Raw genomic sequence first — 24,533 nt, forward strand, 5'->3', positions numbered from 1 at the left:
GGTCCATATATTGGGAAATCTGTGGGTTAAGCCTTCAAAGAAGACTGCAACCTTCCTATAGGAACTTGTCAGGTAGAAGTATACTCGGATGTAGTCCTATACTTGTATCAAGTCAGCTGCTTTCTGGGAAAATTAAAGAAACCTGACAAGTAGACAATTATGAAATGGATTTTTCTGCGAATTCCCGACTTCCAGAATCCCTCACACTTCAGTTTTTCCAGTCAAAAATTCTTCCAAATTTTTTCTGATCTAAATACACACTCCTTTGTTTAAGGCTGCTACATTACAGAAATAAGTTATAGAAATTATTTTTGTATGTATTTAATAACTTTGAACTTCTAACTTCTGGTCAAACTGGTCATTGCTCTTCTGTGGAAAAAGGTGAACATGAGGCCAAAATCTACCCTCTGCACAGCCCTTCCTTCTTCTATCCTTAACATTTCCAGCCTGTCCTGAGAGCAGAATTTTGCCACAGCTGAAATTTTTTTTTTTTTTTGACATCTTGGTCTATTTTTGCTTTGTCTTCTTTAAGGACAAGCTGATCTGTTGAAGTCGGAGCGATATAATGAACTGACTTTCCACAATGAGTAAGTTATCAGTGCTGCCCTTGCACTGACCAGAGCTTTTAGCACCTCTGGGAAGAAAAAAGGTAGATGCCTTTCTCTATAGGGAGAACTGAGGGTAAAGGAAGCAATAGCTACAGGTACGAACAATCCACAAACAACAAAATTACACTGTACCTTCTTCCCTTCCGTGGAGTTAAAAGCTGCACACCAGATGCAAGTCTCCTAATCAATATTAAATAGCAAAGCCAATTCATCTTGGATAACATTGCTGTGCTGAATTCCAAGCAGGAATCCCTGTCAAAGTTGAATGAAAATCTCCACCGGTGGATGTTTTGCTTGGCACAGAACAATAATGTGCCAGAGGCTGCAACTGTGCCATAATTCACAGTTCTCCTATGAAAAGTAAACAAATGCTGTATAAAGCAGCACAAGTGTTTTTTGGAGAGGACTTAACACTCATTCCCTAATGTGTCAAGACACTGTCATTGACTAGAAGCTTGGCTTGACTTTAATGTGTTCATGGTTGTTTACAGACAGTATTGTATTACCCGGAAGGATGAAGGATTTATTCCTTTAATTTAAAAAAGAAAGGATTTTTTCTAATCTAAGTGTGAGATCAAGAACTGAATGGCTTTTATCTGGCCAAAGAGAAAGCAACTTCCTTTCGTGATATTCTGATGCTGTGATAAGGCTACGAGATTAAATTCTCTCTCATGCAGCATGAAGCGTGATACACCCCAGCCATCTTTGACAACTACAAATTGTATTTCAGTCAGTCTTTTGTCAGAGGTAAGCTAAACTGCTATATTTACCAATACATGTCTTTGGAGAGGACAGATGCGTATTTAACATGACGCCTTTGAGTTACTCTTCCAAGATTACTAATTTGACCTTCTCCCGATTCGGTCAATCTCAGAACATTCAAATATATATTTTTAAAATACTTAAGTGTCTGTAGCTCAATACACACACAGACAGGACACAATGCCTGTCTTTGATTTTAGTTCCAAGTTCTCCAACTTGCGAGGCAGCCTTTACAACACCTTTTTTACAAAGACTTTGGAAAGAAAATGACGATTCCAAGGCCACTCTGAAATGCAGACTCTTCTTAAAGTGTGTCAGAGTCTGGAACCTCTACATCTAGTAGGTATTTCACCCCTTCACATAACATCCGAGACCACAAATCACTACTGAAATACAGAAAATTCAATCTTTTCCCTATGTCTCTGCACACAGGCAAGGAATAAGACATCACCTCTGTGCACTACATATAGTACCACAGATTTTGTTAATAAGCATTTTCAAAACACAATGAGATTAGAACATTAAAAAAAATACATCTCTTTCAAGCCACTATCCATTGACAGTGGATGCTTATAAGGATTTGGAAAAAAAATAAAATATTAAAATTAGTTTTCCTGAAATAGGAACAACTCGAGCTTTCACTGCCATCTATCTACTCACAATCATGTTGACAAGTGAAGCAGAAAAGTGACCCTTCCGCAAACCAAGTGCCACTATCCCCAACAAACCTCAGCAGCTGAAAGCAGGTGCGCTTGGGAAAGCCCAGTTGCAGGAACCATGCTTATAATGGTTCCAAGTCCCTGAAATAAAGCTCTGTTTTTCCACGGGGCACCTCTAGCATAAATGCCACTGTCTACCTTGAGAGCATGCCATCTTTCTTAAAAGCTTTGCATAGTGGCTAGCCTGTGCACAGGTCACTTCCAAATTTGTCTTCTCGTAACCAATTTTACTAGTGCTGGGAAATGAAGGTTACCTGACTTTGTACAAGAGGCATCTTAAAGAAAAAAGTTTTGTCTTACTCCTCTTTCATTTCCGCCTAGTGACTCAGAGTCCGTGCTGCCAGTAATGTAATCGCAGGACTCCTCCTGCTGGCAAGATGAAGCTTTCAGGAAAGAACAAGAAAGTATTTTTAATCACTACCCTTTTTACTGAAAACATTTCGACTTTAGGGCTGGGGTTTTTTAAGCCTTCTTTAGGCTAAAAGAACAGTCCTCCAAGTGTTTCTCCACTTCAACAATTATTTACAACTCCAGTTGCAAATAAATACCACTGGTACAGATTTTTAGTATAAAGATGCCCACTAGAACAACATACAGGCTCATGGAAAAACCTGCTACCCCACTGAGGGTCACATCAAAGCTTCCAAGTGCCACAGCCCCTGACGCCCACCCATCCAGCTCTGCCAGTGACCACAGCAATATGGCATTGCATAGTCGCCATGTGCAGTAATAGTTTATCTTGACCCAGCATTTCTAAGTACCTGGCAATTTGGGAAGACTGGTTTTTCCCCCTTGTTTTCAAAGTACTCTCGGAGCTAAAGAACAATGTTTAACTTAACAGGATTTTACTCTAAGAAATTCAATACTCTTCTGATTACTTTCACATTTTTCACAGGGAGTTCTAGGAGAAAGCCTGATCTTTCTTCTCAAAACCTTCACAAATGAGCACTTGCCTTCATGAAACGGTAGAGCGCTACCTGCTAGGGGTAAAAGGATCCCTAAAAACAAGCAGCTTATACCAAAGGGCACTGATGAAAGACAGTACTAAACCTTAAACGTCAATGAGTGTACCCAGATCAAGTCTCCTATGAAGCCTCCTCCTCTCAGTAGGATGCTAATACAAATCCCTGATGGATAGATTCCCATGCTGCTTATCTTCCTGGCATAAAAATCCTGTTTTCCAAGAGCAGTGCCAGGAAGTAAGGACATGGCTCTCCTCCCAAACCTGCTTTCAACCCGAATGATGCAGAACTTCTCCCCCGACATTAAAACTGCTTGCATAGGGACTGAACACTAGCCCTGCAAGGTACTACATCTGGAATTCACTGTGACAACTCCTGCTTCATGTAGTTGTGGGATGAAGCCTTGAGTTACCTGCAAGCTGAGGTATTAACAGAAATGACTACTTCTAAAATAATGACTGAAAATACTATTGGAGTAAAACAGTCTTAACAGCTTTGTTCCCCCCCCCCCATTTAAGTCATTACCATAAGTAATTATTACCCCATTAGTTTTTATATAAATAAATTACCCCATTAAGTTTTACCATACAGACAGAATTTAGGCTATTAGCTTCACAAAGTTTGGAGGATGACAATACGAATGGTACTGCAGAATATGAATGTAATCATTCATAATGCCCTTCTCAGCATTTAGAAACATCTTACCCCTGGTAGGCACAAGTAGATTTTTAAACAAACTTCATCAGTGACATCATCTGGATGCTCTCTGTGCTTAGCCCAGCATTTTTGTATACTTCAAATTAAGCACTCAGCCCAACGCTTTAGACCAGCCAGACTTTCAGAGCAGAGGCAAACACACAGCTCTGTCCCTGGAAAATTAGAATCGGTGTCTATACCTGACAAGTTAAATTCAGGAGGTGTACAAGGCTGATTTTACTTGGTATTTCCAAGATCCTGCTACAGTACAATAGAACAGCAGCTGTGGGACTAGTGCTAATTCCAACCACTAGCACCCTGGAAAACCCCCAGTGGGTATGGAGAGACTAGCCTTTCCAGCATCAGCTCTGAACGTGGCATTTGTAACATCCCTGTCCTGCTCTTCTAACTTTACCTCCATGCTGGAATTTACAGCAAAAGCCCTGTGAACTCAGTTTGACCTATACAGATTCAAAGTTTTTTGGAGTGCAACTAATTCCTGTCCAAGCCTAGGTTTAGGCTGTCATCTTAAACCCTTCATTCCCCACAACTGCATACACGCCTCTATGGCCATTTTTTCCCTTGTTTGGGCAAATGTTTCTGTATGCACGAACTGTGAATCTGAGTTCATTGCCTGCTTCTCCTTAGTTAAACTAACAGCAGTTTCATATAAGACAATTTCAAAAGCAATCATACATCATCTGCATTACTAAGCGTACTGCAGCACTCTCTTTTTTCCACAAGGAACCTCAGTGAACTTTTTCCATACTCATAAACAGTGGGGATTCCAAGCCCCATACATCAACTCCTGCTTTCTTACCATCAGTAAGAGCACACTTTTAGAAGCACAGAGGCTGCGACCTCAAATGTCGTAACCCAGTATTTCCCCAAGAAATATTTTTAGTTGAAGTTAAGCTGCCAAGCAAATTCAGCATAGCTTGGATTGTGCTGCTAAAAATTAGAGAGGAGAGAATGAAGGGTAAATGCACTGAAAAACACAAAGCCCTTTGGGAGAGAACAAGGGCACAGCGATTAGCCTTCTTCACTTTTGTGATTTATAGTCTTCCAGCCACCCTCCCAGGCATCTCCCCCTTCTTGCTGAGGGACAAGCGTGCACAGAAGGGTATGGTTTGTTAACAGGACATAACACTTAGTAACTTGTCAGCTGCTCTGCTCGGACCAAGAGTACGTGCCCTCCTGCCCAAGTATGTGCAAAGACTTTGCCTAGAGTACCTTTCACTGTGGAATAACTTACTTGAAATAAATTTCCACTTACTGCAGGTAACATGGACTGGTTAATGCCTTGTAACACATCCTCATATATTTGGGTAACCAGGTCCTGAGTTACTGCCATTTTGCTTTTGATAGATGATCTGTGCTCTATTTACCTACCAAAGGAGTATTAAGCACTCATGAACAGAAACTCTGGTAAAAATGGTGCCTCTTATTATACAGGACTTACAAGAACTTAACATTCAGGACAGATAACCTATTTATATACTGTTCTAATTTACCAGAAACCACTAAAGCATTACAACTCCACGCTTTACAATAAGTACACTAGTATTGATGTCTAGAAGCCAAAGATGCCATTTTAGTTATGCTACTGTAACAATTAAACTGGTTTCCAAGGCATATTAGCACAAGAACCACATGTACAATTCCCATTCCCCATGTTCCGGGACTAAGCTTATTAAAGGGGAATAATTTCATGTTGTTTTTCTCCCTTTTATCTCTCCTGCGTGTCAATCAAGTGCTTCAGGATTTAAAATCACACTAAACTCAACAGCTTGTATAACTATTTCAGTATTACATAGACCAGGGGCATTATTACTTTATCAATTAGTAGCATATTAACATGTATTCAGAACCACCTGAACAAACGTAGCTGAAAATTTGCTAAGTTCATGATTTCCTTTCTTTGCTCACCTGAGTTCTAGAGGTTCAGATTTACAGTATTCCCACAGTATTCAAATTTTCAAAGTACAGATTTCCGCAGGAATGTTTATTATTCCAGACTTTATTCTTTGGAAGTACACTGGCAGTCAGATCTTATGATTTAATCTCACCTGTATATTTATGCTTAACCATCACTTTTTTAAAAAGCCACTTATCTTCAAAAGGGAACATCCACCTTTTTCCATATTGAAATAAGCCAAGAAAAAAAATAGAGAAGAGACCAAGAAACCTATGCAAATGACATCACAAGCCTTGCTTTTCTACACCAACAGGTAACTTAGCTTCACATTATTCCTTTCGGGTTGCAAAACAGCACATAACTACTATAGTATCTCATAATATTCCTTGTATATGTAATTTATTAGTAATAAATACACTCTTTGCTTACACACAGGCAGAAAATGTTATTTGCAGGATGAAACAACATTCCTGTAAAACAATATCCTACCTTTTGCTAAAATTCAGAGCATTAATCAACCGCTCGTGATCCATTTGAGACGCATAAAAGAGCAAGGTCCTCAAAACAAAGCACACCTCCATGGCCTCTTCTTTTCCACTCACGCAAGCGTGCATCCTCAGCACAAACTCCAGGTAGGAAAAAGGTTACAACATCAGTGATGTACTTGCAGAGCATGCTGTACTTGGGCTAATGAAGCTAGACATATTGCAGATGAGGTGCTTATGCAACATGATTAATGCTTTTTTTCATTAGGCAAAAAACATCTAGGTAAAACTTGTCATAGGTAATCAAGCTTTTTGCTGCAGACTGATTAAATTGCTACCCCAGCCTATGTTGGCGTAGACTAGCCTTGCCAGTACACAACCATCAGTAATCAGTACAATCAATTACTTAAGGCACAGGGTGGAGGGGAAAAAACCCACAAATTTGAAACACTTTAAAAAAACCTGTTTTCCTTTTGATTACCTAGCCTCACCTATCTTCTGAAACTTCCCTGGTGCTCCAGACTAGAAATTAGAAGACATCAGTATTAAGGAGCTAAAAAAGCTTTACTCTGTAACTTGAACTTCTGCAGAACAGAGGAAGGAGGAGGAAAACCAAAACGTTATGCATTGTAAAGACACTTGCAAAAGACTGCCATTACCAGCCTCCTCATCACCAATTCCTGATGCCAGAAAATTTGGACCAAATGGGATGTTTAGGGCAGTTAACATCACTGAACACACTTGACAATGTTTTTGCCAATCACATCAACTCTTCACTTCGAAAAGCAACAGATTTAATTTTCTTCTTTCTACTGGGCGTACGAGCACAGCCGATAGTAAAAAATGTGTTTAAGATGGCTATTTAAGTGCACTGGCATTGCTTTTTCCACATACTACCTAGTAAGTCTACTGAAGTCTGTGTGAAGCCTTCCTTTTCCCCTAAGGGAATTTTCTGATCAAACTCCGAGAAGAGCATCTCACATAATCAAGAATACAACAGCGTGGCCTAACAGTAATCTGTCAAGCACCCCGACTGACAGCTGCCAAATGCTTCAGACAGGAGGTACAAGAATTTCTATGCAGACAGACATGGGTAACCTCTTAGAAAAACGAGCCCTGCAACAAATAATAGGAATGATTTAAAGCTGCAAATACAAACCACTCTTCCAGATTCAGATAAGCTCATCTCTTTTGTAAGTAGTCATTCCTTCTTGGAACCATCTTACATTTTAGGGTGTAGTTTTACTAACACATGTTCAGCAACAAAGTCAAAAAAAAACAAAGCCCGCTGAGAAACTCTTCCTAACACCTCTACAGAAGGGAACAAGAAAGCCACCTGCTGGAAAAAACTGGGAAAGAAATTCTGCAGCAAAGCAAAACCCGCCTATTTTTAAACAGTCATTTAAAAGATGCATATATATTTATGCTGGTCTCCAGTCTATATTTAAGCACTATGCTGGAGGAAAACACGATAAGTAAAATAAGAAGTCAAAGCAATTGTCACAGACTTAAATCAGGCACAAAGGTAAGATTACATTACAAACACACTCAAGACTGGCCATTGCAAAAAAGGGTTGGTGTTTTGGTTTTAATCTGTTTTACCCACACCAACCAGCCCCAAAGAACAAAAAGCTAACTGTGCAAAAAATGGAACCATTGCCAAGTTAAGCTTTCTGATTTGAGTTTAAGAGCTCAAACCCCAACAAGAGTTCACATCATTTATTCAGAATCTATCACTTACATCCAACTCTGCTATTGCTAAGAGACCTCCATTTCAATTAGAGTCTTTTCTTTTTCTCCAAAATTTTCTGCCAAATCAAAGTGGTATGCATAGCTACTAAAAGTCAGAGAAACAAAGTTAAGCAGGTAGATAACCAAAGGTGAACCCCACCAGTGTCTTCTAGACAGGTCTACAGAAGCTAGCACACCTTCAAGATGACTAACCTAGCACAGAACTACAACCTTACAGCTCCTAGCTACTCCTGTTATGTATGTGCTCTTCATGTCCGAGGGGCATTATATCAGTTATGCATAGATGAAACAGCATTATTTGAAAGATAAGGTGCATGGTTACTCCTCCCACAGAATGCATCCCATTTTTCCTTAGAATAACCTCACCTGTTACAGTTTTTTACAAAGACTAACCTGCATTCAGAGGCTCAAAGTAGCAGAGCAGTAACCCTCTGTATACCCCTCCAGTATCTGGGTAAGCAGATTAAATGAAAACAAAGTGAGATATCACAAGCGTCGTGCAGACTCCCACCAACTCAAAAGGAACACCATCTCTGGCTTTGCAGAAAAATGGAACAGTAAATAAAAATTAGTTTCCTTCATTTGCAATTTGTACAGCAGCTTTCCACAAGTAGCTGCATTAGTTGCTCTGGGGGAGACTGAGCTGAGACAACAAAAGCATTGAACGTTCTGCAATTCCCACAGTAAAAAGCCCAGCATTATGGATATAACACGTGCTGGCCTTTCAGTTGCAACTGTGGAAATTGGACGGCAGTACTTCAGAAGTTATAGAAATACTTTTATTGAAGTAAGAATTATTACGTGCAAAGAAAAAAACAACGACAAAAACTAGGGAGCTTTCAGCTACCAACAAAAGGAACTTAAAATGTCTTTGGTTTTGACAGACTCCTGTTCGTGACAATGTTTCTTGTTACACAGAATTTACAAGTGAAATTCACAAGTTAAATTTATTTTTTCTTTTCATAAAGAATGATTTGAATTACACCATTTGCTTTCTAAGCTTGATCATCAGACCTACAAGGAAAGACATCAGGTACTAACAGGTTCTTGAACATGTTTTTCTTCATCTTCTGCATGCTTTTCTCCGTCTTCTGCATTTTTTTCTTCATCTTCTACTTTCTCCACCTGAGGCAAAAGTCCATCAAGGTTCAATAACAAACCTTCACTGGTTGAAGACCTAATAACCAACTTCTGCACAAAAGGTCCTAGAAAACAAAGAACACCACCAATTAGGTCGCTCTACCACTTTTCATGCCTCCAGGCTGATTTACTGTAGTACTAATCCATACTGTGTCAAACACATGATCAGAATCAGAACTACACATGTAGACAGATCCCTTCAGTACAGAGAGTTTTACATCCACCCTGGCAGACTGGGCTCAAAATGCAATTCCTACTCTGGCACTGTAGAAGGTACTAATTTGATGGCTACCTTGCTCCTTCGGTACCTTTACCAGCAGTTGACATCACTGGTGCCCCTGGGCCTTAGAACATACAAGTAAAGCTTCACACACACTCCAAAAAATGAAATACAGGTGAAATAACTTTGGCAAGTGATCTTGACTAGCAAGATATGGAGTTTGTTGATCGCCCAAATATTCCTACATGACTCAGGGCACAAAAGAAACCATTGCTAATTCAGGATCCCACCATGAAATGCTGAAGGAACACTTTGAGAAGAACTACAGAAATAGTCAGATTTCTTTATGGAAGATTAAATCAATCTACATTATACTCTGAGAACATTTGCCTAGTGGTATTTTCAGTCTTGCATTAGATCAAGAGGATCCTTGTAGAGGAACGGTGTTTTAGCGATACCTACACAGCTGCATGAAGACATGCTATTACATACGGAAAGCCTGAAAGGAATCAGAGAACAGGTATCTTTCCAAGTTATTGACAGTTAGCAAGGATATGTAGATTCCATCGTTTAAAAGATATGTTCATTATCAAGTTTGCTTCCTACAAACTAAAAATATTTTTAATTAAGCCAGTAAAAGACCCACCACAAAGAATCAAGCTTGATACTGCAAAATCAATAGAAATGCTAAGACCAGAAGAGGTTACCCTTACTTAAGTAGGCTGGCGTAGTTCACATATAAACTCATTAAGGACAGAAATACCATCACTTTCTGCTATTTACTCATATTTCAAGTCAACCAACCCCTTATACTTTTTATTTGGGCTGAAATGCTTCTAAAGGCATGTGTCCCTGGCTTTTTGTGGCCTATTCTCTGTACAGTTGTTACTGTTAACAGCATCACTGGAAGAGATGCAAGATGATTCTTTTTGCAGACACTAAGCCATTATTAATATAAAAAGTTGTTTTCTTAACTTAAACAAGGCTATTCTTCCATAAAATCATGTTCATAAATCACCATTTCCACTCCAGCTAAGCAGATGACATTTGTTTTAAGTTTACTTCATTATGACAAAGAGCAGATAGAGCATTAGTTGTTCATATTCCATAAGCAGAACCCACAGGAACAACACACAAAATTCACACCTTTACTCTTTTGTAACCTGATCCTTTCACTAAGTAATAGTAATAATCAAAAAGATTAACAGCTTTTCGCTTCTAGTGGCAGCAATTTTAAAAGTGCCTCGATTATAGAAACGAAAATGGTGGTATACCTTCAAACAGGGTAGTTAACATCAGTCTACATGTTAAATGAAGCACAGGTTTTACCTAAGGCAACTGCAGGTGGATTCCGGGTTCATATTTTTTGCACTGAGCCACAGCAACATCATGTCAGTGGGTTAAAACCAATGCACACAGATGCTTAAGACCACCATTTCTCCTAAGGATTTCCTTGTATGGCTTTTATCCAGTTAAGCATCAAGCTTGCAACCTTAGTTTTGTATATCATCTCACTTCTTCCCTCAAGCAAACACTTAGGTAGTGCCGCAGTGCAATAAGAGTTCACATAAACGAGAGCAGATACTATTCATGCCCTTACAGTCTGTCAAGGTCCTAGGTCTTGATTTACCGAGCTGCCTGACAGTTCCCTCCTCCTGTCCCAAGGCAGCAAAGTAATTTAATGACAATCCGGTAAAGAATACTCATTTCTTAATTTTGTTTGCTGTAACTTCAACTACCACATTAGAAGAACAACTACTTACCATAAGTCAATGGCTTGAACGTGCAGATATCATTGATAACTGCTTTTAGATTGGCAACTATCTGCTCAGTAGGCATATCCAGCTGAAAAAGGATAACACAAAGTTAGCCACAGTGATACTTAAAGCCTAGATTAATAAATCTGAAAGCGCTGGGTATATACCTATTCTACATTTAGACAGATTTTGTTTCTCTGTGTTCCCTGTTAAGGAGCTACAAATCCCATTAACAGCTTTATCCAAATGACTCAGAGAAAAAAATTTTATACATGGTTATACGCTCATCATTATTCTCCATATTTCTACTAGTGACATCAAATTCCTACAGCTCTGTAACAACATGTAGCTTTAAAGAGGTAAAAAATCTTAAAAATAAATATATATGTACAAGTTTTTTTTTCAAAAATCACATTAAAATAAAGTATTTGAGGAAAGAAGCTTCAAAAAGTTCAAAGACCACAAAATCAATCAAATAACCACAAGCATCTAAAATTGAAGGTATTAAGAACTTTAGCAGAACCAAATTAATAATTTTAAAAATATATAGGTTTTTTTCCCTTTTCTTTCCCACTTTAACATATCACATAGAATTTCTACTTTTTACATAAAGTACATGGAAGCACTGAGCTCTAAACATATACTGTTCTGTATCTACCATTTTTACACATCCCGGTTCCTATCCATGGCATTTTTGACCTTTGAACAAAATCTGTGCACTGATGGCTCCTCATTCTGCCTAATGTCCTCATTGAACAGAGAACTCAAGCACACCTTAACTCAGACATATGCATGATCCTCACTGGACCAGTCAACTTGGAAGTGAACATTGTTGCCAAAAAATTAATACGTCCATCTTCCCTCATATACCAATCACCTTTAAACCATGACTGCCGCTCATCTCATCAGGATTCTCTTCAAGGACGTGCAACTCATGATCAAGAGACAGACCAACCTGAACCCCCTTGGGTCAAAGCCAGGACTGACCAATCTCTCAGCTCCTGGAGAGCTCAACACACATTTCTCAGACTTACTGTTTGGCTGCTATGATGCCCTGCTAAGCTTTATTTAATTTGCTGTCTGGTCTCACCCATACCATCCACATATCTTTATCTGGATGAAAAATCAAGTTATTTTTCTAGAGGTTTCAACTACAGATTTAAGAAAAAAAAATAGCATTTATTCTCACAGAATTAACTCAATTTCATGAGAGCATACAGGCAACACTGGGGTCCCCTCTTTCTCTTCACCACCTCCCAATGTAGTATAAGCATATTTTATTAATATCTCGCTCGTATGTAAATGCATGCATTACTTTGCAATAGAAATACTGTTATACTTGACTACTCTCTTGCCAGATCTGGTCCATTAATCTCTCTTTGTGCTCTTCTGGCAGACTTACAATCCAAATGCAGTTCCTCTGTTACACAGGCCAGAACACATTTGTCTTTATCATTGTTATGCTGGTTGCAACATGCTTAGTCGTTCATAAATTAACAGACGTAAAAATCTGTTAGTTAATGCTGAGCATTTCACTTCTCTAACAGACTCACCATGCTGTACCGAATTCAAAATAAAGGAATACTCAGAACCATTTGAACAAAACAATTCACTGGTAATAACTAATTAGAAACTATACTTCAAATGAAGGCTCAAACAGCACTTGCTTCCAAACCTTATGCCAAGTTCAGGTCTTAAGCAAACCTTGAAAATTGTACATTTTCAGTGAGCTACTTGGCATTCAGCACCTGTAAGAGTCCAGAAGCATTCATAAGAGACAGAATTTGCCAGTTGCTCTTAACAAGTTACACATAAGGATTTAGAAGTACAACACATTATAAGACAAGACCCATCTCCAAATACGAAGACATTAGTTAATATTCTGCATTTGTTAAGACAGGAAAATAGGACAGAGTGACTTGCATTCAGTCAGACAACATGACACATCCCAAGAGATCAAATACGATCGTTTACTTGAGATGCTGACAGCTCCATAATGAAGACAGGTAATGCTCAGAGGGTTCCAAGTATTTAAAAAATAGCTTCCACATCCAACTAAATATTCCAGCTTCCAAGTAAGTATTCCACAGTAAATCCTTGTGTATACACAATCACTGTGTATCAGTACATAGGTATTTAGTTTAATTCAAACCTTCACCAAATTGACAAAAGTACTCTGGACCAGATCTTCAAGGCTGTGCAAGCTACTCTGTTCAGATAGATTGCAGTGAGAGCTAAATATCTTTCCTGAAGAATAACCATGCCTGCAGAGGGAGCAACTATAAATCAATTTCTAATTCACTTTTATATAAATACAACCTAACCACAAAGTGCCTTCGAAAGTGACAGTATATACTACAATCAGAACACAGAAATGAATTATTATGTCTTTTATCATTTAAAGTTTAGGACGCTTCTCTCTAGAGCAGCACAAGGTGCTGTAAAAAGATTCAGGCAAGTTATTAATTCCTTTTTTTTATTTTTATTAAGGACATATGTTATATTTGTCTGTAAAGGGGCCTCCTACTAATTCTTTCCTAATGGGAAATTGCCTATTAATATTCAGCATTGCACAAGTTTCACCAAAACAGATCACGTTTGAAGCTTGTTTCATAAAGTCTCAATGCTTTGCATCTTCTAGGGGGACCTTTACAAGACTGCAACTGGCTAAATATGCAAGAACATGAACTAACTAGCTAAATATGAAGAACAACTGGCTAAATATGAAGAACAAAAAGATGCCCTACTATTAAAATACTAGCTTTAAGCACAGAACTGCTTTTCTAAACCATATTTAGAGAATTGTATCACGAGATCATTCAGAGCACCGGAACTGTACTGCAGACTTAACTACCAGGCAGTTCAAATCTAACACACATGTAGGGAATGGCAGTCATGGCAGGGCAGAAACTCTTGGTAGGAGATGAGAAGTGATTAACAGAAAACGATTAACGCTCTGCAAAACAAGATTATTGCCAGCTATTTAACTCAATCCTTTAAGAATCAGAGGGTGGGAAAACAAAGCTAGAAACTAGCCAGGAAAAAAAACTCACAAGTAGACACAGCAAAGCTGTTCTGCATGGTAGAAGTAGTATGGAGTGTGTGCACCACATGTGACAAAGTAGGTTATGCAGAGAAAGGAACCCAGCATTTCAGATGAATATTCCAGTTCAAGAGCACGAACCACCTCCCTCTCCCACCTCCCCCACCCCCAAAAAAGAGCAAGACAGCAAAGTCCTGCAGATGCAAAGGTTATAGAGAAAGAGACTAATTCATCTTCTACACCACAGCAGACAAAAAAAATATCCTGTTCCTAGGTACAGGGGAGAGATGCAATTTGAGACATGCATGACTACTACGTAAGATACTTAATGGTCTGGGAACCAGCAAATAAAAGACGGCAAATAAAATGAAGTAAAGTCCAGTACATATCATCTATACATCAAAAAAAGAAAGACCGAGCAACAGAAAATTAATGGAATCAAACTAAGAACCAAAGACAAACTAAGAAGAATAGAAAACCCATACAGACCCAGAACTTCAGGTTTGGCTCCCTCAACAGCAAGGTCTAGAATTCCAAATATCCACAAAAAAAGATATTTATGTTTCAGCTAAATGCAAACCAAGAAATGAGTTAATGAAAACAGACATGAGTTCATAGCTCTGTTTTCCAAGCACGTACCTTTTATCTCCTCATGCAGTCTATTAATACATTTGCCTTTTTCACCTATTTTACTTTTTTGCAATGGTGAGTCATTTCTGGTGCACAATAAACTGCCAAGCAATTACCAATGGTAATTTGACCAGCATCCCATAAGAATACACAACTTCTGCATCATTATAACACAACCAGACTTGACTCCACTGAACTCTAAGAACTTGTCTTCAAATGCCTCTACACAAAACGGTAACTACACATATTTTAAAAATCAGGTTTAGAGCTCCTCCTAACAAGTTTTATTTTGCTTTGCTGCAGCATAATGCAACTCTACTTGGCTGTTATTCTGGGACATCAAGCATCTTTCATTACACAGCAAGGGCAGAAACTCACATCTCTGCTTTCAGGAACAAAAAGAAAGCCTCTGAATCAACAGTTAAGTGTTGACAAACGCAGCAGAACAACATTTCTGCACCATTTGCAGAGACATCTGGAGAACTGACAGTATCAATAAGAGTGCTGATGTATTTTGTCTTGCTTTGCTTTCACACGTTTCTGCTCAGTTATGAACCTTCCTGAGAAGGTCAGAATAAGGGAAAAAACAGTTCTGTGTAGGAGCCTATAATAATATGGACCATGCAGTGAGCATTTTCTTATCCTGGCACTCAAGGTAGATGCATTTCTGAGGTAGTAACCCTGGGTAGTCTGCAGGAAAGGAAAAAAAAAATTGTAGGCATAGAAACACCCTTATTGAGGATGTTGAAGAGGATTATTTCCTATTCCTAGTTTAACTTGCTACAACTTTTTCCACATCCTTAGTCCTGTTTTGTTCCAAAGTCAAGCCTTTTGCCAGTATGAGACTATTATGAAGTCTTTATTCAGGTACAGTCCAGCACACACCCTCAGGACCTACACAACACCTTCAACTCCAAGGTACATAATTTAAGGCTGAATATCTCACTCATCCTGGACTTGTCAATAGTTGGAATAATTTAGAAATAACATTGCAAAATGGCAAGTCTTTCTGTGTAATCTCTCAACTAAAAAACAGCTCAAACAGGTAACAAAAGACAACTATTACAACCTATGCTTTTTGCATTATTCCCCTCATGTCCCAATAAACATATTTCAACTCTCAAGCATTCAAAATGGCAAGAGCTAACAGCTTTTCCTCAACTCTGGGATTTCCTTCCTCCCCCTTTAAGGGGTTCAAAGCTAAGGATCCATTAGGGCATTTTTTTGGTTGGGTTTGGTTTTTGTTTTGGTTTTTTTTTTTTTTCCCCTTTTTCAAGGGACACTGACACTTCAGGCCTTCAATCCCATTAACACTCAAGGGAGGTAGATGCTACTTCTACTGCAAACTCGCATTTCTGTTTCCTGCCTCAACTTTCCCTTCCATGCACCTGTACGTTCTGGTTACCAAGCTGGAGAGATCCCTGGTTCAGTACACATTTCTCCATACTAAACACATCCCTTCCCAGAAAATACATCCTTCTGAGCTAACTTTGAAGTCTCACCTCCTGAAATCATCTTACTCTTTTCCACAGAGGAATCATTTCACAGGCAGCTCTCTGCACAGATACACTAGAAATTGTTTCCTGGTGTCACTTTTGGACTCTGGTTTTTCTGAAGACAACTCTGACTTGGGAAAAAGAAAATTTTGTAGTGATCAACAGCACCCTGTCTGGACTCAAGACATTGTCAAAACCCTCAAAATTTTACTCTAAGCTTCCCTCTGCAGACAGCTTGATTCTGAAGGAGATATCCCAAGTGTCCTCATTTGTCTCCCTTCCACTTTAAGCTCCATGTCTTAAAAGAATATTTTACGTTCTCAGTTTCACAACTTCAGATCTACTAATTAAACTTAACTGCTGCCAACTTCTGGGCTTTTCAAAGACATCTCAATTACTACTAAAAAAACACTACTGAGGCTGCAGAGTTATGTGGGAGTGCAGCATTACATCAAGCCACTGGCCATAATTGAACTAACAGGCAACATGAGACAACAGCACTAAAGGGAAAACATCTCTTTGAGAAATACCAGCTTGGCAGACTCCCAGAATCATCTACGCTACTGTGTAGAATACAGCAATAGATCTTCATGCTTCTGTGTAATTGATAAATTATTATTTTCTCACTGACAAGATTTAAATTTAAAAAGCTCTTGATGTAGTGGTGAACAGATATGCATAACTATTCAAGGCTCTCATGGCCTCGCCTGCACTCGATTTCCTTCCAGCTCTGCTGCGCAAACACTAAGAAAACTAGGTCAGGTAAAGGATAGTAGCTAGAGAGGGTGGAGACGTTTTACACCAGCCATAACCACTGAGTCATCCCACTGCACACAACTCAGTACACAACAGTGTGACAGAGCATGTCACACACCGCGTGCGGTGTTAGAGTCACCTCTGCCATGTAGCTGACATTAACTTTGCACATATGAACTCCTTCTGCAAGCAAACCCTCACCGTGCCATTTCTGATCCAGGATGAAGAGTTCATTCATGAGAACCTATTGTTTACTTGTACAGAGTGACATCTCTGGCTGCACCAAATCTTCTGAAGTGCCACAAAACTGCAGGGCTGAGCCGCCTAAACACAGAACCTAAGGGTCATCTGTAACACCAACATCTTGCATCACTAACAGGACAAGGCTTTAACTTCAGAAAACTCTAGCCACAGCTGCACAAAGCAGAACCAACTGCAATTGCACCGAGTACTGTCAAGACAGAGTTCTTCATTCACCTTTATTAAAAACATGACTTTTCTGACTTTTTCTGACTTTCTTTTGTTTACTAAACAAAAAGCAACTTTACAGTAACTTTAATTTGCAGGTATTTTTAGCCTGATCTACAGTATTAAATGATTAAAGTTTAAGCAATCCAAAGCAAAAATTAAAGAATTCAGTCACAATACTTGAAACCAAGACTGTTCTATGGATTTGAGGCATTTCACACAGTCCATTAAACTTACAAAGAGCTAAAGATAATTCCTGCCTGTATCAAAGTGTAATATATAACACACTTTAGCAGAATAGCCCCAAGAACTTCAGCTTTGAGTATCACATAGATAAGCAAGCCCTCAAAATTCACATGTACAACCCAGACCAGCTACCCAGAATTAATAAACTTGCTTATCTCTGACAGAGCCACACAAAACTTCAGGGGTTAGATATCTTGTATGCTTCCCTTCTGTACCAGTTATCAGTTAATCTAAAAATTAGACAGGATTGCAAAGAGACAGAAACAAAACAAAAAACACACTTTGGAGCAGGGAAAATAAATAAATAACAGAAAAAAATTAAGGAAAACATATTAAGGGCCTGGAAAAAAAAAAAAAAGAAAAAACACTCTTATAAAACCCAATTTCTTATATGACAGCAAAGTACGTGTTAATTTTATATTTCAGGTGTAATGCAAACAGTTTTTGCTTTTTGCTCTGGTCCAGGACTGAAGTTATCAAAATTAAATGAGTCTTTAATTATTAAAGCAAGCACTTATTGATCCACCTGTGCATATTAACCACAGACTTACAACCCATAGTTCATTTACTTAATAACAAATAAGCTTTATTTTACTCACAGAAGAGTGCTGGTGAAGGCAGGAGGAAAGGGAAGCCTATGTTGAGATGTCAACCCACAAGGAGATTACTAGAAATAGTACGTTTTTCATCCCGTTTTGTTCATTATTACAATTCTTTGCTAATATAGTGGCAAAGACAGATCCCACTCTTGGCATTCTTAACTTAGCATCAGGTCTGCCTTGCTCTCAGTTTTAGCAGAGCCATCTTCTATGATCACACATTAACAACATACAGGGCATCAGCTTCCGCATCAGCTCAATGTGTCACACAACAAAGAGTTCCATTTACTTCACAGGTCAGTTAAAGAACATGGTTAAAAATCTTGGTAACACACAAACTAAAAAAAGAGGGGGAAAAACATGTTTAATACTAACTTCAGTTCTGCTCGGTAGAGAAAACTTAAGAACTCGATGTACAACTTACTCTTGCTATTCTTGTCTTGATTACACGCTCATCTTGTACCATGTACTCAAGACCTTCTCTGAAGAGTTGTAGCATTTTAGGAATATCATGGCCCAGGGAATCTAATTTTTAAAAAAAGGAAAAAAAGTTGTCCAAGTAATGCTTATTAGAGTGCCTAAGTGTGACATAAGTAAAGAGAGAATTCCATCTTTCAATTAAGGCAGTTGAAGTCCAATCAAAAACGCAGTTTCATGGACAAGACAATGGTGTCCTCACATATACTTTATAAACCGTTTCCATCTTCCCTCCTTCTTCATTAATCAGCAGACATGAATAGCTAATATAGCAGGAAATATAAAGGTTTCACCTCAAATAAAGGACCTGTTTATGTATATATAAAACAAAACTTTATTTCCTAATGCTATTAAAACAGCTTCAAAGACCAAAACCTATTCAGTTAAGTTTAGAAGTCCCAAGACTGCCTTGAAAACAAAGTCTAAAACTACGTAACAACAAAAGTTACACGCTACCAGAAACACACTGGCCCAATCCAGCCATTCCCACAAATCAAGACCGCTATTTCTTGTCTCACATTTAACAGATTCATACCATCACTCAATTGTTTCAAATAGAAGCGTTACTTCTCCTACACGTTTTTTGACGACTCCAAGACAAAATGGTTGTGGATAAGCTGCAAACAAAGTTCATAATGGCATAATACACTTTTTGGAACAAATGAAAGCTATCTGGAGTATTCTCTGTTGCACCATTTTGGACAGGTTAATAGGTTTGTCTCAAACGTTTAGGAGCCTAAAACCACTGCCTGCAGCTTGCAAAACATTAAGACAGCTGGGGCAGGGTAATAAGAGATATGGTTCAAGACTCAATGCTTTCACACAGCTGGCACAGGCTATATGGTTGAAAAACAGGCCTTTTTGTTATTCGTATTTGAAATAGACCCCTGAGACATAGCTAAAAGTCAGCAAGGGAGGATAAAAGCATTGAGAGACTGATGTCTCCATTGCTGAGTAGTAAAGAACAGGCAGAATGAGCGGTAGCAGTCATGTAGCTGGGATCCAGACGAATGCACAACAGTTCAATTACACAATTATCTCACTGAATATGGTTTTTTTTCCAAGTTGCTTCTACTTTCCTGCATAACTTCACAATACTACTACAGTTCATCAGGATTGTAACAAGCACAGGGGCAACTAGTTGGCAAATTTACCTTTATTCTAATCCCACACTTGGCCTGTTGTAGGAGAAAAGCACAGTTCTAGATTCCTAAAACTACTCTCACCTAAGACAAAACAAGTGGTTCAGTCACAGTCTAATACTCAATGTAATTATACGTTCCCGTCAAAAAAGTTTCAATGTCACCTCTAGAGTTAAATCTTGTTAAATACTTGAGATTTATAAGAAAGAATTGATTCTTACTTCTTTTTGTGCTTGGGTATTTTCGTCTTAGTTTGCTCCTTAATGGTATTAACTTAGGCATTATTGCAGGAACAGCCACATAGAAGTCCACTTGGATTTCATCTTCCAAAATCTGCAACAAGAACAATTAAGTGTATTTAGGAATACAATAAATTACCTCAATACACAAGTTGACCTACAAGCATGTCCAAGCACAAAAACCCATCTCTCACTCTTCATATTGGTTGCTAACTTCAAGCTAGACTTTACTCGATGTGAGGTTTCTTGCTTCTCCCCCTCAGTCACTGTTCAAGTTAAGATATTTATATGATTCTTAAAAAAAAAAAAATAAATACCCATTTGATTAATTCAACTCCTCCCACCACAGCAGCTCCATTCTCTCGAGCTATTTCAGCTTCTTGCTCATTCTGTTGAGAGAAAAAAAAAAAAACAAACCACGAATTTAGTAACATCTGTACTACTAATTAATCTGTATCGACAGCACTGGATAGGTGATTTATCTTGGACAACTGGGTATAAGAACAGGCTATTTACAGGTTAAGAACAAAAGAATGGTTTAAGGCAATCAAAGACAAAAAAATATCTACTGATAGCGATTTAATATAGGAGCAGCAACTCCACTCCAGGTCCCAATAAGAAGCAATAGTCAAGTCTTTAGTCAACGTCTACTGGAGAAAGAGAAAACCCCATCCCATTTGCTGAGGAGCTCTACAAAAGCCCTTTCTCTCCCACCTCCATCCCTTGCAAACTACAACAAACCATCCACTGGATGGAGCCAACATCTTACTCTAAGCTTAAAGAAAAGCACAGAACATGCTACTAAAAAACACTGTAAAATAAGGCTATTCAACTTCTGAAAGTGCTATTGAACTTTGGCTTCAAAGAGCATTTAGAAGTTAACCCCATCTGTCCTGTGCCAGGTTTCACTTTTAATAGTCTGAAATACAGAAAGGTAAAAGGCATCAGTTTTGTAAAAACTTTGGCTCAAGCTTTTGAGACAAGCAGACATTTAAGACTCAAAGCTGGAATCAGCTTTTCCTCACAAAAATAAATTGAATAGCTCCACACTTCCATCAAAAGCACTAGCAAGTGTTTCAGTCGCTCAACCTTGTTCCACATATACATGTTCATGGGGCATGGGATTCTCTTATACCACATGAATTTGAGTGAAGAAAGAAGGTTGTGAGATAGAGCACCAGAGAACCTGGCATGCTCAGATCTTTTGTCAGCCCTCTGTTCTGTAGGAGGATTCTCACCTTGTAGCTCAAGTACGGAATTTTACAAAAATTAAGCCCAAAGGGTAGTCAACTAAATCTGTGACAGTTCTCTAGGATAGTCTCGTATAGATATATGTAGGTCTATTCTGTTAGAATGATTAACTGATAAAGGACAGCAGCAGAGGCTGAAACTTGTCTCATGCAGATGCTACAACTGCTCTGCACACTATTTCACATTAGCAGACTCCTAGGAGAGCAAAGGGTTTGGGGCAGAAGGCTGTTAAGTTGTTTAGGGTTTTTGAGGAGAAGTTACTTTCCTCTCCTCCCCCAAAGGTATCCTGTTACAGCACAAGTTACTGTGAATAACACCTACTTCCAATCTGCACTGCCTACTAAGGCTTAGACATGGCTGCTACACTAAGCCATCTGCGTCTACTACAAAAAGGGGACAAAGGTTTTACTCTACATTTACTCTATATTTAGTCATCTCTTCCTTTGTCACATCTATGCAGATGTTTACTCCCGAAGTACATTGCCAGAATAATCTACATATACATAAAGCTATCAAGATGAACGAAATCTTGTAAGATGCTTGTTAATACATTAAGATGCTGCTGAAGACGAATCCTAGACAGACAAGAGTTCTAGTAAAGCATTTGCAGAGTCTTTAAAAGGTATAGTACTTGCATGGGAACTGTTGTAAGAACATACATAACTGCATAAACCAAGAAATTCAGGCTTACCCACCTCTGTGAAAACCAAGACCTTATTCACTTCATCTGTAAAGCGATATGGAAGAAGAACACTGCTTGCAAATGGATCCACTTTTTTCTATTAAGAAAGAAAAATATTAAAATAAACAAAAAAAGAAAACCAACTCTAAAGTGGCCTGTCTTCCACTTATGGGTGAAACAGAAGGAGTTTGAGGAAAAGACTGAACTGGGCTAAACACCTTGAAATCAAAAACATCATAGACAAACAAGAGATAGCATACTTTCAAGCAACATTTTTTAAAAAAACAAATCAAGAGAAGGTGAAGGACAGAAGCAGAAAGAAGCTTGTCTTCACACTTCTCCCGGTAACAATCATCCCAGAACACGCATGTGGCTTTGGTAACGCATCTTTAAGTGGACAGTCTGAAGAGATGTAAAGCTTAGTTTGATCAGTTCTGGCCAGATATGAATTTTAGTCACATAATAACTTATTTTCAAAACTCTTGATGATGCTATCTTCACCTCAGATGTATGAGGCATGTTTAATAGTTATGCATGTATAAAGGTACAAAACCACCTGCAAAAGCACATGTTATTCTGACAGTCAGAGAAGCTGCAAAAGGCAGCCAAGAAGGCCGACAGCAGCATCTGCTCTGTACTTAAAACACAGTCTTCCCACATTAAAAAGAAAAAAGTATCAAAATCTGTACAGGCTTCCAACCTACCTTCTTCTGTAGTGCCATATCTAGGAATACGTTAATATAGACATACTGTTTGGGGTAAGTAAAGTCCAGTTCCTGAAACTTCTTTAGCATACCCACAGCCTCTTCCACATCATAGGATGGCCGCTCATAATACCACGTCAAGTATACATCATCCACAGGCTTGCTCATCAGCGGCCACCTCCTAGTTACTTGTTTCTTTTTTGTTTCTTCCTGCTTGGTCTTTCGTGAACCTTTTTTTGCAGTTCTAGGACAAACAAAAAATATTGTTAAATCATCAACTGAAGAGTCTGGCACATGTTCCAAAAGAAAAAAGTAAATATTGTCATGTGCTACTTACTAAGTGACAATTAGTTAACAAGGAATGTCCTATACAAAGATGAATGGCATCCCTAGATTCATCACAGTTACTTGTTTTAGATGGCCAATACAGAAATCAAATGTTCAGAAATCAAAAGCTCTGAGGGCAATTAAGCTCTCCAAACAACATAGCCACATGTATGCGGCATGGAACCAAGTTAATGACCTCCTACTGTATCAAAGCAAAACCAGTTTAAGTTAACACACTTTTTCAGGTCTTGCCTTCACATGGGCTGGCAGCGGGCACTGCGTCCAAGCTGCTTCTAAATACAAGCAAATCCCACACACCTTCCTGATAATCAGGAGTCACACCTGCAGAGTTTTTCTTATTATTATAGTGGATCATGGCAGTCCCACTTTTCAAAAAAGGTTTCTCCTCCCTTTCCTGTATCATTTTGCAAGCATTTAACAAACACTTACCCCAATCCCTATTCTCCTACCTATTTTCAAAGGCTCTCAAATTAAGGAGAAAAAAAAAATATAATTAAAGTAATAGCTAGATACTCCACTCCTGTTAACTATGGTGAAAGAGTCTGCAACAATTCAGAACACTTGGCGTACAGCACACCTCACTGTTCTCTGTGCACAGAGGTCAGTTTTACTTCTCCCACTTACACTGCAATATTAAAGAGGCGACAAATTAAACAATAAAAAACAACCGGAAGCAAGAAGAGGAACTGTTCAAAACTGTGTCCGTAAGCTCACCAGTTTTGAGGCTTACAGTACTCCTTAAGCATACCCTCTAAAAGCAGACGTCAGAAATAGCAAATAAATCCTTCCACATAACTGTTACATTCACGATTCCAAGAGTAAGAGAAAACACTCCCTGCAAGTCCAGCTTCGATGTTTGCTCCCCAGGCTGTTTGTGTAGGAGCTAGCAGCTTGCAGGATGCCACCAAAACCAGCTCAACTGAAAAAGTAACACTGCAGACACTGAAAACAGCACACACACACAACCAAGACACCCTGACATTGTAAACACCCGACGGCCGAGAGAGCTGCTTCGGGGGGAAGGGACTCACTTGGCTGCCGCAGCGTAGGGCCGGGCGGGCGGCGCGGCGCTCACCACAGCAAGGGCGGCAGCCAGGCGCTGGTCGAGCCCGCGACGCGGGGCAAGCGCTGCGAGGGAAAAACAAACATCGCTTCAGGCAGGCGCCGGGGCCTCCCGGCCTCCTTCTACTCCCCGGGGGTCGCCCACCACCCCCGCCCGGACAGGTCCCACTGCCCCCCTAGGCCGCTCCCTGCCCCGCCGCCAAGGGAAAAGCCGCCGGTGAGAGAGACAGCGAAGCCCCTTCACCTCTCCACAGACAGCGGCCAACGGGCGCCGCCATCTTGGGGAGGCGCCGCGGTGCAGCGCGGGAAGGTTCCGGCACGGCCGGAAGAGCCGCGGTGCGTCCCCCTGTCGCCGTCCGTACGCTCCCGTC

At 39.3% G+C, this 24,533-nt stretch overlaps 1 protein-coding gene across 1 annotated transcript; it reads right to left on the reverse strand.

Moving 5' to 3' along the window:
- Positions 1-6,049: 6,049 nt before the first annotated feature.
- On the reverse strand, positions 6,050-24,460 carry MRPL1 (mitochondrial ribosomal protein L1). Its single transcript, XM_074154707.1, has 9 exons — positions 24,407-24,460; positions 24,132-24,228; positions 22,753-22,996; positions 22,062-22,145; positions 20,433-20,504; positions 20,098-20,209; positions 18,682-18,782; positions 11,026-11,107; positions 6,050-9,107 (listed from the first exon to the last, which is right to left on the reverse strand). Exons 1-9 carry the CDS (start codon positions 24,438-24,440, stop codon positions 8,932-8,934), a joined length of 1,002 nt encoding a protein of 333 aa, XP_074010808.1. The 5' UTR covers positions 24,441-24,460; the 3' UTR covers positions 6,050-8,931.
- Positions 24,461-24,533: the final 73 nt, after the last annotated feature.

Source organism: Numenius arquata, chromosome 10, assembly GCF_964106895.1.
Source record: "Numenius arquata chromosome 10, bNumArq3.hap1.1, whole genome shotgun sequence".
Lineage (NCBI taxonomy): Eukaryota > Metazoa > Chordata > Aves > Charadriiformes > Scolopacidae > Numenius > Numenius arquata.

Bases quoted from the DNA above. Each gene is read 5' to 3' on its own strand.
- MRPL1 (XM_074154707.1), bottom strand. From the start codon at position 24,440: ATGGCGGCGCCCGTTGGCCGCTGTCTGTGGAGAG. The intron at 22,997-24,131 runs GTGAGTCCCTTC...TGTTTGTCCTAG, and splicing joins CCCTACGCTGCGGCAGCCAA to AACTGCAAAAAAAGGTTCAC. The intron at 18,783-20,097 runs GTAAGAATCAAT...TTTAAAAATTAG, and splicing joins ATACCCAAGCACAAAAAGAA to ATTCCCTGGGCCATGATATT.